Source organism: Pezoporus wallicus, unplaced genomic scaffold (assembly GCF_028554395.1).
Source record: "Pezoporus wallicus isolate ANWC-B61680 ecotype Strahan unplaced genomic scaffold, APGP_CSIRO_Pwel_v1 contig_11133, whole genome shotgun sequence".
Lineage (NCBI taxonomy): Eukaryota > Metazoa > Chordata > Aves > Psittaciformes > Psittacidae > Pezoporus > Pezoporus wallicus.
In genome coordinates this window covers 111,182-127,369 of record NW_026636583.1, presented here as the reverse complement: position 1 = coordinate 127,369, position 16,188 = coordinate 111,182, and the positions used below count along the sequence as shown (strand labels likewise).

Here is a 16,188-nt window from a genome sequence, read left to right as displayed (position 1 = left end):
AGAGCTCAGCAGGGACAGAAGGTTTGGCCAAAGGAATTGGACTGAGGGCATCTGGGCCAGGCTGGGAGGATGCTCTACATGGAAGCTCGCTGGGTTGTGTGGGAGTGTAACACATGCGCTGTACATCTCCCATAGACATCATGGGGTTTTCTGCCAAATAAAAGGAAACTTAGATCAAAAGAGTAGCGTGGTGTAGAAGGGTTGTCACCATACGTTGACAGTCTGAAGGCAGACACTTGGGATTATTTTCCAGCTCCCTGCTTGAGTAGTTCAGAACAGCTTTGCTGGTCTTCAGCTCGTTGTTCTGGGTGCTGTGCTAGCTAATGAGCCTTGGATGGCGTAGGTTGTTTCCTATCTCAGTGCTGCTGATAGCAGACAGGTTATAGTACAATGAACTTGTTTCATCTCGTTGTTCTGCTGTTCATGACTCAGAAGTTTATCATGTGTGTAACAAGGATGTTTCTGTTTCAGGAAGGGGGATCTCCAGGAAGAAACAATGAGGAGCCAGTATAACTGCTTGGGGAATCTCCAGGCACTTGAGACTTAGCAATGTGGGATTTGGGTAGATGAGAGAATAACTCAGTTAACATAATTCCCTGTATTTGTATCTTTCTTCCTTTAGGGAGACTCCTACCCACTGGCAGCCTCTGCCTGGCACAAAAGCAGCCATGTTGGTCAAAGTGAACAGTCTGAGGCAGATACAGAGCTCTTCAAACAGTTCCCTTCAGCTGCAGGGTGCTTCAGAGGCCGGCAGTCAAAAATCTCTTCCGAAGCCAGCCATATATGCTCAGCCTCAATCCACATGCCCGAGCCCTGGACCCACAAAGCAAGTGCCTGCAGGAGAAACGAAGCAGTCTATGCAGATCAAAAAGACAGAGAACGGTGGGTTTTGCCTCGTGCTGATGAATGGTCCAACTTCTCAAACACCTCCAAGGAGCCAGACAGGAACCCCTCAGCCTGTATCCCCCAAGTATGCCTCCCCTGCACCTATATATGATGAGCCATCTTTAGAGTCTCCAATTTATGATGAGCCACCAGTAGATATGGACACTGAAAGTGTCAGTATGAGTGGGATGTCTCCACCAAGGTCGCCAAGCAATAGCTTAAAAAAGCAGCTGCAGCCAACCAAATTATTACAGCATCCAAGTATGCAACAGCAGCAAGCTGCAAAGAAGCACGCAAGAAATCCCTCTGCCACTGAATACAGCCCAGCTGGCAGAGAATATATAAAACACATGGTCAATGTTGACCAGTCTTCCAAACTCTCCCATTCTTCTGCTGCAACAACTGATGCCTCTACTAAATTGCCAGGTCAGCTTACTTCAAAAGACAGCTTCAAGCAGTCTTGGAGGATCTTGGAAGCCAACGTCCTCAAGAACATGGAAGCCCACCATAGTCGGCAGAGCAGCCTGCAAACTCAAGAGTACCCAACTGGGATAAGCCATCAGGACTCTGGTTATTCAACTGGCCCTTCCCCAAGCTTGAGAAAAAGGAAAGGAAGGAGGCAAGGGACGGGTCAGGGAAGACCTGGCTCTGTGGGCAGCAGCAGCGAGCTGACTGCTTTGAACGATAAGCTGATTGCTGAGATGCGTGCTGTGGTGGGCAGGTCAGCAGCCTGCAGGGGAAGCAAGGCGAGTCTCGATGCTGAAAGCCTGGAGAGTGGTATCCCAGCAGAGAGCAGCAAAGTCAGGTTCCAGTCTGACCACTTGAAGAAATGCATCAGCCGGAGCTCAAGAGATGACATCTCGGCCAGTAACAGGTCTCTGTATAGACAGGGCCTGGAGAGCAGGGGCAGCTTTCCCAGCGATGTGTCTCCGCAGGACACAGTGAGGCAGAAGAGGACTTTTGAGAAAATAGATTCCTTAGAAAAGAACGTGACCAGCCAGACGAGTTTGGCTTCGTCAGATGCTACACGTCACTCCTCCCAGGTACCTCCCCGTCCACACCGGGTTCATGTCATGCTTTGTTGGGCTGTTGTGATGCAGAGCTGAGAACCTGGCTCTCTCCTAAGAGTTCCTCATATTCTCTTCTCCCTGCTGATTGTTCCTGAGCATTGAGTGGAATCAGAAAACCAGTGGCACTGACTCTAGCATCTTGTTGTTGGGAATAGCTATTTTAAGGCCCCTCAGCCTGCCTGCACAAGAGGATTTGGTTATAACACAGCACTTTTGCAAAACGTAGTTTGCCATCTTTTCTCCTATTTGGATTTGAAGGACCCTCCTGCTTCCTTAGCTCAGATATAGGTTCTGCATAGGTGATTTTATATCCTGTGAAGGTTTTGCCCTTTTTCTGTTTGCTGCCTCTTCCAGTTATTTCACTCCTGCTGAACTATATTCACCCTGCAGCCTGGGTCACTGCATCTCTTTGATAACAAACCTCCAGCATGAAATGTGGCTTTTTATTTTATCCCTTTGTTCTCTCTTTTCTCCTGTTTGCCACTACATGACCTTTCATGAAGAAACTTGGCAAAGCTCCTTGAGCATTTCACATTGCTCCAGTAGACCTGTGAGGTATAGCTTTAAAAGCCAGGCTGCCACCTCCCTGCTGTACCAGATTTATGTGTGTGCATTCTCCTCTTTATTGTGGTTCCTGATAGCACCTTGCTCTCACCTGAAACCCTTTTAAAAGCTGATGCCATGCTCCCGCATTTCCCATTTCTGAGGCACAGGGTCAGTCTGCGTTTACACCACTCATGTGTTACAGTTAACAGTTCAGCAGTTTCATTTTGCAGCCCCTTTACACTTGTTGGAAGACTGCTATTCAGTCTTCAGGGTATGTTACACTTCACTGCATTGACATGGAGAGCTGAGACTTGATGTCTTGATTAAGCACAGGAGATGGGGGATTGGGGATAGGCTGGGAAAAATGAAGAATAATTCATATGTGGTATGTTGGAGAGGGAGAGAACACAGTGGAAGATGTAAGGAGATGGATGTTGCGGTAAAGGCAACACGTCAATAAATAAACTCTCTATTTACAGAAATACTCTGAGACGTAAGAGTCCAAGTAAGGAGGAGAGAAGGTTGCAGAGAATCGCTGTTTCAGCTCAAAATGGCAGTGTGTGGCTTGAGTCACCAGCAATGGCCTGTGCTGGACTGTGATGGAGAGGAGAATTGGGAGACAAGGAAATTCATTACTGAGGAGGGTAGGCAGAAGTTCTAGGACAGGCTGAGCAGAGGTGGATGTGTCCTCTCAGCACAAAGGTAATAGCTGGGTAGTTGTGTGAATGAGATTTGAGAGATAAACTCTAGAGAGAGAAGAAGAGAGAACCAAGAGGCTGTTGAACCTCTAGAGAGGATGAGGAGGTGGATCCTCAGAAGTGTCTAACATGCTGAACAGGCGATTAGGGTAGTAGGAGGAAAACCAGTCCTGGGCCTGGAAGGTGTATTGAAGGAGACCAAGGATGGAGATGGCAGAGAATTGCTGGGAGGGATCTTTAGTCAGTTGTGTTAGGTGCATTCAGAGGGGTAAGGAGGTAGAGGGGTAACTCATGGGATGGAAAACCAAAACAAAGTGGAAAAGCAGGAGAAATGATTGTGCCTCAGGCTAGCAATAGGAGGTGGAGTGTGATGTGTGCTAATCCCGTCATCCACATGTAGGTACATGTTGGGGTAAGATAGGGAAGCGTTGCACTGCATGAGCCTCTGTCCTGAGTTCAGCAATTCCTCCTTACTGAGAAAACAGTGACTCGCTCTAAACAAGCAATCATCTTTAAGAACTGGTGTGTATTTTGGGGGTGACTGTAGGCCAGGACCTGAATAGAGCGTGGCACACAAGTTAAAGGGGATCTGCAAGGAAGGGAAATACATATTTTATTTCACTTTTTCCACTGCAAACCCAAAGTTTACAGGGTTTATGTTTCTTTGTCTTCCTTTAAAACCCCCAAACCTCAAGATTATCTTGTTTGGCTTTTTCTTACTTGCTGGAGGTCATCCCGCAGTTCACAGAGCAGAGTGTGGGCTGTTAAGCCTTTAGTTGCTATATGTGGTAATTTCAAGTCTAACCAAAAAGTCTGTTTCCTAAAACCAACTTCTTGGGTGTTTGAGCTCAATATGTGTCCCAGGCTGCCACTTCCATCTGAAACAGAGAATTCTTCATGGGCAAAATCAGTGTCTTATTCTCACAAGTAGTTATTAGACATCATTTTTGGGGATCAGTACTACCAAAGCTCTAATTATGCAGTTATCCATAGCCAGCACTGGGGATGAGGCTGGGCAAGGGTTGCATGGAGGAGCTGCCCACAGAGTCTGGGAGGAAGGAAAGTTGTTATCTCTGCTGCTTATCTCTGTCAGCTTGTGATCAGTGGACTTGTCCCTGGAGCAGATGAGTTTGATCACTGCAGGCTGTGGATGGGCCGCAGCTGTTCTAGTGCTCTGAGAAGAAAACACAATCCAGTGCTTGGAAACGATTCTAACTTAATTTGGGGGAAGTTTATGCCTGTTTTGGATAGAAAACATGGTAGGGAGCCCAGGGCCAGTTTGGGAGGAGGTTGTGGTGTGTCTGTAGGGTTCATGAGAGCCAGTACAGTGGGATCCACTGATTGCAGAGTTGACTGATGCAGATACCTCGTCTCCTTTGCTTCACCAACTCAAACATGATTTATCCTACCTGGGTGAAAGCCTGGCTGTCAAAATAGCTGTGCCCATGCACTGTTGTGCCTCTCTAAGCTGCTTTTGTCCTGTTTGTGTGTCTGGCCAGTATTTCCATTAGGAAGGTCCTGTTGGAATTGAGATACATCTTTACAGTGCCTTAAAGCAGAGGCACAGGCTGCCCAAAGCTCAGCAGCTCGTGATGGTTACTAGCCATGGTTTTGTCTTTCTTCTTATTTTTGATAGAAGTTGGAAAGATACTAAAGGCAGGAACCAGCCATGGGATAATTTTCCTAGCAGGGTAAGGAGTTGTCTAAGCTGCTTTTAACATCTGTCTTCTCCATTGCAGGCCGGTACAATAGAGTTGGACCCCAAGCAGGAGAGCAGCAGCCAGCCTGGTGGCTGTGGCGGGTACCACTTCCCTTACAACACCCTCCGGAAGCCCATCTCTCAGAGCAGCATGGCAGACTGGGCTTCTAAGAACCTCAACATGCACACGCAGGGCATCTTCCGCCGAAGGATCTCCATCTCCAACATGCTGTCCTGGAACGGTGGCTCTATCAAAAAGCCAATGCTCATCACCAGCAACCGCACCATCAAAAAAGAGGCGTGCGAGATGTTCAAACTGGTGCAGAGCTACATGGGAGACCGTCAGACTCGCATGGACCGGAATCACGTGGCCTTGGTCACGGTCACCAAGTGCTGGAGCATGCAGGGCTTACGGGATGAGCTCTACATCCAACTCATCCGGCAGACAACAGATAACACGTGCTACCGAAGTCTGGCGTGGGGCTGGGAACTGATGGCCATCAGTCTGGCCTTTTTCTCCCCATCACCCAAATTTCAGTCTTATCTGGAAGGTTACATTTATCGCCACCTTGACAGTGATGAAAACAGTAAGTGCCTTGTGCAAACGCACTCTGTCCCCAGCAGCATTCTGGTGGGTTGTGCCACTTGCTCAGGCTTGTCTGGTTTTTAAATACACCAGCCAGTGCTGTGGTGTCCATCGGTGAGAGGACCATGTTTTGGGTGAGTTCACCCTTCCTGGGTGGGATGAAGCTGCTACCAGCTCTTTTCCCTGTGGTTTTCACTGGTGTCTGTGAATGTTAGTACAGGAAGTTTTAAGGGAGCCATTACAAACAGTATGAACAGGTATTCAGGCAGTCAGTTTAGTTAGATATAACCTTGCTGCTTGGAGCTCCTTCTCAACTATTTGGCCATTCAGAGAAGTTGAGTGATGTTCTGGGCCCCTTTGATGTGTTTGGAGCTGGCTGTGGTACAGGATCTTTCCCTGAGCAGACCTCCTCCTGCTGGAGTTAAGCAGGCTACAGTGTCTGGGGGCAGTTCAGGCTTTGGTATTTTATTATTCCACATTTTTAATCCAGAACCTTTTGATTTTTCAGTTGCCCAACGCATCAAGGAGCTTGCGGATCTGAAAAACAAGAAGAACTCAAAATCCAGGAAAAAGAGGAAACAAAACACTGAGGATGAAGGTAAAGGGAGGCACAGCATGCAGGGAGCTGAGAGGGAGACTGCACTGAGCTCTGACAGGCGGGGATGCTGAGCTCCACTGAGAATCGACCTTTTCTTTAAGTGGTTTAAATGATTCAGTGACTTAGATTCAGGAAGCTGCTGCAGGTGGCTGGTGTGAGAGCTTTGAGCATGGATCAGCCGTGTGGGTGGCAGCACATGGGATGAGTACAGTGTGACTGCTTTCACTCACCGCTGTGTGACAAAGGGGTTTTAATTTGGTTGCAGAGCTGGGGCTGTGATTCAACTGGTCTGTGTAATGCCACAGAGTTTCCTATAGCACATTCCAGTGCTAAAAGCCATACCAGCCACCATGGTGAAAAGAATGTCTCAATTGTATTAATGGATGTTGTAAACCACCACCAAACCTGAGGGCCCTCAGGGAGGACCCTGACATCTGGCAATGAGCGCTGCCTTTTTCTCTCCCTGGTATTGGCTTCCCCTTGTCCAACCTCACTGTACTCTGCAGTCCAGGGCTTGCAATAGCAGCTCTGCTGAATGAACAAGAGTTCACTTACTCTTCCATCCTCAGGTTCTAACTGCAGGATAATCATTTGTCTGGCTAAAGTCTTGCTAGACAAAGTCCATTCCATGTTCTTTTTCTAATACTGCTTTCAGGAAACTTGAGCCAACCCTGGGAATTCCTATCAGGCAGCAGAGTTTGTATCATGTGGCCTTGGGGTTTTAATCTGGGAGAGCTGGAGTCCAGCTTCCCGCATTGCTGAGCCCTACCTGAAGCCAGCAGTGGGCACCAGAGCCACACTGTCCTACACTGGCTTCCCTGTGTCACTGCTCCCTCGAGGCCACTGCAGGCTGGGAAGTGGCTATAGAGGCCCCTCAGTTGCAGCCTGTGCACTAAGTTGTCCATCACTTCTCTGTGTTTGGTGGGATTCAGAGCAGAGAGCTAAAATTGCACAGTGAGCTGCAAGAAATCACAGGTCACGTGGGGAAAGCAAGGGGAAGAAAACATCTCGTAGCAGAAGGATTGTAAAGCACCTGGTTTTATTGTTGGGCAGCAGGCTTGAGACTGCTCTGTCCTGAAGCACAAAAGGAAGTCATTAGGAGTTGGCAAAGCAGGGTGTTGTGCAGGCTGGGAGCATAAACATGTTCAGGAAGAGATGGGACAAATGAAAGAAGGGAGGTCTCTCAGCTGATGGTTAATGGTCCAGGTGCAGCCCTGCCTCAGGGTATCTCCCACCTGCTGTTAGCAGATATTCCTAGGGGAATACTCACTTTTCAGACATCCTGTATCTGTTTCTTATCCTGGTGGCAGATGTAGGCTGCTGACTTGTACAGCCATTTGGGCTGATAAAGGAAAGCTTTTCCCACGTAGGCGAACGGTGATGGAGCAGCATTGCTGGGATGCAGAAGGATGCACTGATGGTGTGAGGAAGAGGGGGCAAAAACACTGCAGTAAAATGGGGGTGCCTGGGCAGACGTAAGCCAGGAGAGTGACACCCAGCTGAGCTGTCCTGGAGGCACCTACCCCTGTGCTGAAGAGCACAGCAAGACAGGTCCTAGGCTGAAGCCTGCTCTGACTGTGCCGCGCTCAGGTCTGTGAGAGGCCGCAGTAGGTAGGAGTTATACTGAGACAGCAGCTTCTGCTGTGCTAAAGTAGGTGTCCCATGGCCAGCTCCTCAATCCACACTGTTTGCTGCATTTTTAAAGCATTTTTGGCAGGAGCATTCGAGTCTCTTCCAGAAGGTGTGTTCCTGCGTGTGCCCGGCCTGGATTTTAGCTTGTTATGAAAGGAGAGGTTCTTTAAGAAGCTCTTTGCATGTGCTTCTAGGCCAGCACATGGAAAAATATTTTCCTTTGCAAACTCTTTTTCACTGTGTGGGCTGTTCCCGAGCTCCTGGGGCTACTGTGGTACCACAGGAAATAACAGCTCAACTTGGATTGCACAGATTCATCATCTGCTCTGAGCAGTGCAGTTGCCTTCAGTATTAGCCCTTTCGAGCCCTAGAACTGTGAGCTGGGGAGCAGAGCCAGTACCTGGCCCCTTGTTAGGAGAACTGACCTTGTGGGATGAGCTGGATGCCAGGAGCAGGTCTCACTGAGCACTGTGAAAGCAGTCGAGGGAAGTCGCTGGTCTGGAAGAGCAGAGGCTAAAGCTAAACTCTGCTCATTTCCTTCATGTTTCTCTGCAGCTCAACACTTACCTCCTGTGTCTCCTTCACCCACCTCAAGCTACACCATGCCCTGGGAGCCAGGAGCACTCTGCTGTGTAACGGGGAGGCTGCATGATGCATGTGTAAGGTGTGAGCCTCTGCAGGAGCCGTTTGTTGTGTGCCCACTGTGGCCAGTGCCTTGCTCATGGGGCAAATGGAGTTCTCAGTTTATTTGCGTGGAATGCAGTCAGCTCCCTTCTGGGTCCATGGTGGGAGTTCAGTTGTCATTGGGAGCAGGATGTAGGATTTAGGCTTTTCCCAGGATCAGGGAGCTTCCTGGGAAAGCACAAAACAGGCTTCAAGCAGCCGTGTCTGGCTGCTGCCCACACATCAGCCGTGCAGGCAACCAGTTCCTTCGCAAACCCGGTTAAACTCCTCATGTGATTACAGGTTTCATGGTCTAATTACAGTGAGAAAAGAGCATTTCCTATTGTAAGCCCTGAATGTGCTGCCTCCTGTGTAATTGTTGTGATGCAGAGACACAGCCCAGGCTTTCCCCATTCCCTCCTTTGTGAAGCAGGTGACACGTTGCCTCGGGGTGTCCATGTGTTTTAACAGCAGGAGCTGTAACCTGGGATATGAAGCATCACAAAGCAGCTCTCATTGGTTTTGTTTTCTTTAATCCTTAGATATTTCCAGTATAAGCCATGCCTGGGATTAGCAGGATTTTTGCATACAGAGAACATTTGCTTTAGATATTCCCAAGAGAAAGAAATTCTTTAAACTGACTTTGCATCCCATTGCCTGCAGGAGGGCGGGATGCTTTTGTAGCTTCTCCAGCATTGCTCCGGCGTTACGGAGAGGCTCCATCCATTTGCCAAGCAGATTGATTGAGGCAGGGGGTGCTTGTTTCGTTGTGGGGAGCCAAGGGTTGTGGTTTGTGTGCTGGCTGAGAGGAGAAGGGGAAAAGTGCATCTCTCACCTTTGTGAATTGTTCTGCTCTGGGAAGAGCTTCTCCTCCCATGGCATTGAGAGGATTTGGGCAACTCCAAGCTCCTGACCAGCTTACCTAAGCTGCAGGGTGTGTGCAGGGCTCAGCTGAAATACACAGCATATGACCAGAATGTAGATTTTAAAAGCCACAAGTATTTTGAACTCCGCTGCAAGCTTTGAGCCTGGCAGGGAATCAAATAGGGCAGATCTGTTCAGTGCTTTCAGCAAGCAATTTGGGTTTGACTTGAAAAGGAACAAAAGGCCAACGGGTTTGGAAAAACTCTCCCAGCAATCAGTGCTCTGTCAGTGCAAACATTGCTCTTTCTGTCACGGGGGGATTAGCTCTGTGAAGCCTGGCTCTGCTCTCCCTCAGTTCGCTGAAGCAAGCACAACAACCAGAGCAGCCGTTCTTGCGGAGGGCTGCAGCTTTGGTGGTGAAGTTCCCAAGCACCGAGGTGTCTGATTTAACTTGCATCACACAGCCTCACGGTACGAGGTTGGGTTGGAGGAGGTTGCGGGCAGGAGAGTGAGGAAGGGCTTTGGGAAGATGAGAGATCCTGTCACCTTCCCGTGCCTCTCCTTGCATCCTGATCTCACTCACGGTGCTGCTGCCGCCTCTCTCACTAGCCCAGCACTGCAGTTCTTGAATCAAAGCCACTGGGGTTTAAAGCACTTTGAAATCTCTCCTGGCAGGGGGCTGGCTCTGCCTGCTCCTTGGCTGAGATCCGGCAATACAGAAATAGCCAGACCTGTGTCGGTGAGCCACGTAACTGCAGCCACACTGCCGGGAGCGAGGACTCGCTCTCATACGTGTGCTCAGGCTATGAATGCTGAACGGGCATCTTGCACTGAGTCAGGACAGGGTCAGGCTGCCTGTGTGAGGGGTGGAGATCTGCAGGAGTGCGGGTAGGAGGTGCAGAGCTATGAGCTCAGGAAAGGAATACCTCCAAGCCCAAGCACTGGCTTGCACTGACACTTCCTGCCATGGGGCTGCAGGGCCGGGAGGCTTTGGGGTGCTCAGTGTGAGGTTTCGGCAGTCTCAGTGCCCTGACCCTACAACAGGCTGTGCAGAAGGGGCTGGCTGTTTGTGCCCGTGTGAACTGCTGTGCTGGTGCGCTCTGAAAGGCTCCAGTGGTGGGTGCATGGTGCTGTGTGTGACCACTCATTTCTCCTTCCTGCCAGGTCTGCCCATCAGCACCTACGCCAAATACTGCTACAGGAAACTGCAGAAAGTAGCTGTCACTGGAGGCAAAAAGGTGAGCGGCTGCCCTGGCCCCAGGGCCCGTGGGCTGCATGAGCACTGCCTCAGCTCCTGTCACTGGGAGGTCACTGCTGATTCACTGATGGGGAATGGAGATAGAGGGGGCAGGAGAGCCTCGCTCAGGGCTCAGCTCCACATGAACATGCAGGAGAAGGTGCTGCCCAGGTCCCACCGTCCTCCTGGCAGGCAGCAGTGCCTGTGTGCTGGCCTTAGGGATGGGGAGGACAAACCTGTCTGCAGGGTAAGAGGAGCTGTCTGTGCAGGGTCTGCCCGTCATCTGGTTGCTTCTAGCGAAGGATTAAGTCTCCCTTTGCTGCTGAGAGCTTGGCAGCTGGTTTACTGCAGAGCTGTTCATTCCCAGTTCAGAAAGTGACGCACTGGAGGTGGCTGGTGTGGAAGGGAACCTCTGAGCTCTGCTGTAGCTGGAAGTCCCTGGCCTCCCTTTCCCCTGCAAGGTCCTGCCCCGGGGCTGTGGAAGCCGGCAGGCGGCCTCAGCCCATCTGTCCGAGGTCTCCAGGCCAGATCCGGTTGTCTTTTATTTCTGCACATCCCTGTGGGGCCCTGCCTGGACTCCGTGTACAGCGAGCAAATAGCTGAAATACCGCGGGAGGGACGAGGGCTCCCGGCGTCCCCGCAGGGGCAGGACAGGGAACGTCCGGACATGCACTGCACACAACTGCAGCCCCGGCAGCTGCTGCCCTGCTAGGGGTCACTGGGAGCTTTCTCCCCACCACTGCACCTCCTGCTTGGCCATAGGCTCACTGGGTAGCCCATTGCCCCTATGACAGTGCTCCGTGTTCCCCCAGATCCCTGCCAGCATTGATTGAAAGCCTCTGTCAAGCGTCGGTGGTGTCTTTCAGAAGCAGCAAGTCCCCATGCCCACTTTGCAGAGGGCTTTAGCGTCTCTGAGAGCAAGGCTTTCCCTGGAGTTGGTCATAGCTGGAATTCCCTTCCCCAAAGGGCTGGTTTTCAGCTGCCCTGTGGCTGAGTGCTTGCCTGGCACCAGGCTGGCATACACATGCCCTGTGCTGACCTCACCATGGCAGGGGACAAGCTGGGCTCCATCCTTCTGCCTCTTGCTGCACCAGCAGGTAGAGCTGCAGCTGGAGCAGCCCCCCCAGCATGCAAAACATAACAGGTTTGGGCAAAACCAGCTCCAAAGGGGTCTCTCTGTGCTCCTCTTGGGCCTCATGAGTTGAAACCCCTCCTGAGTTTAGGAGGTGGAGGCTCAAGAGTGAGAACTGTGCTATCAGGAGGCCACTGTTGTGTCCCCATGCATGGGTATCCCTCCATCCTGACTGCTCACCGCCACTGTCCCCAGGTCACTGTTTCTCTGTGTGCTGCACTGAACAATTCTGTGTCCTCAGGGCCTCCGTAAGCCAACTGTGGAAGAGATAACACATGCCAGGAATGCCATCGTGACGCCATCGCTCTTCGGCAGCTCCCTGGAGGAAATCATGCTGCGGCAGCAGGACATGTACCCGGGCAACAAGCTGCCCTGGGTGCAGACCCAGCTATCGCAGCAGGTCCTGGCCCTGGGAGGAGAACAGACCGAGGGGATCTTCAGGTGAATTTTTGGGACATGGTGTCACTTTTGAGCCCCCCACGTGTAAGTCCTCGATGCTGAGAAGTCAGAATTGACCTCCACTGCTTCCTTTTCCCTGAGAATAGCGCTCTGAAGTGGATCAGACAAAACCCAACCTTTCCCAGGCTCAAGAATGATCTCATAAAGTAGCTTTAGCCCAGTGGCATTCATTAGCACAGAGGGCAGCATAGACCTGACTTGAATTACTCAGGACAGCATGTACGCAGGCAAGGCATTGAACTTTCATCAACAGCAGATTGATCAAGATGAACAGCAGCAGAGCAGTTCATCAAATGCAGCACATCAGCCTTGGTCATGCACGAGACATGAGTCAAGAGAGAGGAGGAGTCAAAGAATCTGTATGGTGAACACAGGGGATGCTGGTCTGGGTTTGGGCTTTGGTTTGGTTTTTTGTTTTGTTTTATTTAATGTTTGTGTTAGCTTTTCAGTAGCCAAACTCTCAAGCACCTTTGCTATGTCTCTGTTTGCAGGATACCTGGTGACATAGATGAAGTCAATGCATTGAAGTTGCAGGTGGATCAGTGGAGAATCCCAAGCAGTCTCAGTGACCCCAACATCCCAGGTATGGGAACACAGCAGGCATGGGTTGCTGCAGCCTAAGCTGAGGTACAGTGTGGAGGGGAAGGTGCAGGAGCAGCCCAAGAGATGTGCTGCTGCTTGGGGACGTGTACACAGGCTGTCTTCACCAACTGGGTTTCATTCTGTGCATTTCCACTGCCTTTCCAAATACTGCCCATAGGAAAAACACTGGGGAAACCTCTGGTTTGGGTGCAGTGAGACTGTGCAAGCTGGGCATTGTGTAGAGTGGCTGGGAGCCATTCAGAAGCAGCACTTTTAACTCCAAGCTCCCATTCTCCTCTCCTTTAGGTGGCCCCAGAGCCACTTCTGGAGGAGCAGGTAGATAAGAGCCAGTATTTCCCTCTATCTGTCCAGTTTGGCTGCCTGAGCATTTCAGAGCCATGACTGAAATAAGGTGAAACAGCACAAGTGCAGATCCCTTCTCTGCCCTCTGTTTCCTGAGGCACTGAGTCTCACTGCCAAGTTTACCCCTGAAGGTGGTGGGGAGGTGATCAGAGCTGTTCTCATGCTCCTTCTTTCTGTCCAGCCTCTCTTCTCAAGCTCTGGTATCGGGAGCTGGAGGAGCCCGTCATCCCCCAGCAGTTCTACAAAGAGTGTATCAGCAACTACGAGAACCCCGATGCTGCCGTGGCCGTGGTGCAGCTTTTGCCAGAGCTCAACAGACTGGTGCTGTGTTACCTCATACACTTCCTGCAGGTAGGCAGCACATGGGGCACGGTTAGTGGGACAGCTGTGGTGGGCCACTGGCAGGGTTTTAGGACCACCTGTATTTAAGGTGGGATTGAGGGGGGGGTCTGCTGGCCTTGTCCTTTATGGGAGCAATAAACTGTGTTCCTGATCTTGTAAAGCGTGGGCTTGACCCCAAAGGTTGACATCTGCAAGATGTTCCCTGTCTGCTAAGGCTCCCATGCTGTCGGCTGTGTTGGAGCATAGTCTTCCCCTATGAAAGTGTGGCTGTGGGGCATTGTCCTTCAGGCAGGCCACATTTCTCCTCTTCCTTGCACCTCTTCTTAGCCCACGTATTTGGAGTTTCTTGCTGTTTTCCAGTGCTCCAGGTGAATGTTGTCTTCTTCCCTGCAGATCTTTGCTCAGCCATCAAATGTGGGCAGGACAAAGATGGATGTGAATAACCTGGCCATGGTGATGGCCCCCAACTGCCTGCGCTGCCAGTCTGACGACCCTCGTGTCATCTTTGAGAACACGCGCAAGGAAATGTCCTTTCTTCGCATGCTCATAGTGCACTTGGACACGAGCTTCATCAAAGGGCTGGTTTGAGCCGCTGCCCTGGGGTCCCACACATTGCTCTGGGGAGTCGCTGGGTGCCTGAAGTCTTCTCCCCTCCACTTAGGTTTCTTCATTGTCTTTGCTGTTGTGAAACCCTGGGTTAGCCCCTGAGCATCTCCCAGCATATGACCTCGAGGACAAGGACTGTTCAGCACCAGGAAGTCCTTGGACGTGCCAGGCTAGATTCAGTGGTTCCTGGCCTTCCAGTGTGTGTCAGAGGGGGGCAGCCTGACTTCTTGGAGCCACAGGACTTGGTTGCTCATTGAAAATGCTGAGAGATCCATGAGAAACTGCTGCTGGGGCAGTGAGACTCCATCTCCCTTCTGGAGGCAGAGTTGGCTTCAGGTAGGAAGACATCACTCCTGTGTTGTGGCATGGGCTGGTCCTGGGGGAGATGCTGCCTCATTGGGGATAATCCCACTACTATGGAGCCTGGTTCACCCCATGATGATGTTGGTAGAGGGATATGAAGGTGCAGAGGGTTCGCTGAGGCAGAGGGGTTCCTTGGACTGCCCTGGTCAGTGGAAGCACATTGCAGCCCAGAGGAGAGGAGGCGTTTGAGCAGACATCTCACAGCTGGAAGCCCTGGCAGGCCAGATCCACACAGCATCCACCTAACCTACTCCTTCAGGCCGCTCCAGAGCTGCACAGCAGCATGTGGGCCATGCTGAGCTAAACCAGCACCCACCCATGCCATGAGGGCTGGGGACAAGGGGAAGGCCATGCTCCTGACAGCAAACAGATAAACAACCTCCTAACAAGGGCCGTATCCTCTGGAGGGGTAACCCCAGCAGCCTTGCAGCTCCTTTCTGCTATGGGCAGCATGAGCTGACACCAGCTTTCCTGAAGAGCACCTAAAACCTCGCTCAAGAGTGGCTTCCACGGCTCTGGCATCACCTTCCTGGTACCATGTCCTTCCCAGACCGCTCTGCCGAGACTAAATGCCAATTGTGCCCATCCTCCTGGTTCAGCCCAGGTCTAAAGAAAGCCCGCAGCAGTAAGAAGTGCTCCTGTGCTCAGCTGTGCCCTTCCAGGCAGAGCAGCAGCATTGCTGTGTGCCCATGAAATGCTGATCCTGGCTGGAGTCAACTGTGGCACCTGTGCTTTTCCCACCAAATTCCCATGGGAGTTACAGAAGGGTTGTGAAGGGGAAGGAAAGGAAGAGGCAGATCTGAGTGTCTGAACTGTGGTGGAGCCTGTGTAAGGGTGGTGTCAGGCGTTCTCACTGCTGCTACTGAACCCCTGTGGCTTTCTGTGTGCCACCAGAAGTAAGGCACAGCAAGGACGGTGTCCTCCAGAGGCAGCGCTTGGATTTCCCTGCAGCCTTTGGCTACTGTTGCATGTTCCTTAGCAAGCAGCCATTTCCAATTCTGTGGCATCCTTGTGTTACCCTTCTCTTCCTTTGAAGTGTTTTCCCTGCTGGAGGCAGGTCTGCTGCTTTGTTGGGATTTCTCATGCAGTGCCAGGTCTGCCAGTCTCATCCAAGGTTGTATTTGCATTTCTGCATCCCCCTCCCTTTCAAGTGGGATCATCTGGTTGCAGCTGAGAGCTGAGCCCTGCCAGCAATGAGGTTTAAGGCTGATGTCTGGATCTGTACCCAAAGTTTGGGCATGCGGTGCCACATGCAGAGTGCCCCCAGCCTGCTGGGCAGCTTGGATCTCCCGCTGGGTGTGAACAGGGTTTCCAGGGCATGTGTTTGCTTGGATGAACTCCACAGTTTGAGTTAAGTTTGTACCCAACTGAACAAGGGTCGTGGTTCCTCTCCTTGTACCAGGTGCTTCTGTGGGTCAGGGAATCTTGCTTCCATGTCTAGATTAGCTCTGTCAGACATGCCCCCAAATACGTGCCCAGATCTGTTTCACACACCTGTCCCATCCCATCCAAGCCATCCAGCTTGGTTTGGCCTCCTGAAGCACTCAACAACTTCTGGTGTGGGGCTGTTTTACCAGATGGGTAGGGGCAGGCAGGGGGTTACTGGCACTGCCACTGTCCTGGCATTGGAATCTCTGACCAGGCTCAGACCTGTGGTACCAGCCCTCTTTGGGCTGCAGATGCATGTGCCTCTGTCGGGCTTTGCCTGGAGCCAGCCACCATGTAAGTGATCCATGTTATTCCTTGCACTTAGCTGTAGCAGTCAATCAAACCATAGGCATTTGCTGCTATTATAAATGAATGCTTTTTGCCAGGGCTGTAAAATAGGCTAATAAATGACACTGGATATTATTTTCTTTGCCA

At 51.2% G+C, this 16,188-nt stretch overlaps 1 protein-coding gene across 1 annotated transcript in view; it reads left to right on the top strand.

Moving 5' to 3' along the window:
• The window catches only part of LOC130594731 (rho GTPase-activating protein 39-like), a 44,158-nt gene extending 28,262 nt beyond the window's left edge, over positions 1-15,896 (top strand). The window contains exons 3-10 of the mRNA XM_057400829.1: positions 623-1,928; positions 4,939-5,485; positions 5,993-6,082; positions 10,406-10,479; positions 11,852-12,051; positions 12,561-12,652; positions 13,196-13,365; positions 13,750-15,896. Coding sequence (XP_057256812.1) covers positions 623-1,928; positions 4,939-5,485; positions 5,993-6,082; positions 10,406-10,479; positions 11,852-12,051; positions 12,561-12,652; positions 13,196-13,365; positions 13,750-13,944 — 2,674 coding nt within the window. The 3' untranslated portion in view covers positions 13,945-15,896. The remainder of the gene's footprint in view (positions 1-622; positions 1,929-4,938; positions 5,486-5,992; positions 6,083-10,405; positions 10,480-11,851; positions 12,052-12,560; positions 12,653-13,195; positions 13,366-13,749) is intronic.
• Positions 15,897-16,188: the final 292 nt, after the last annotated feature.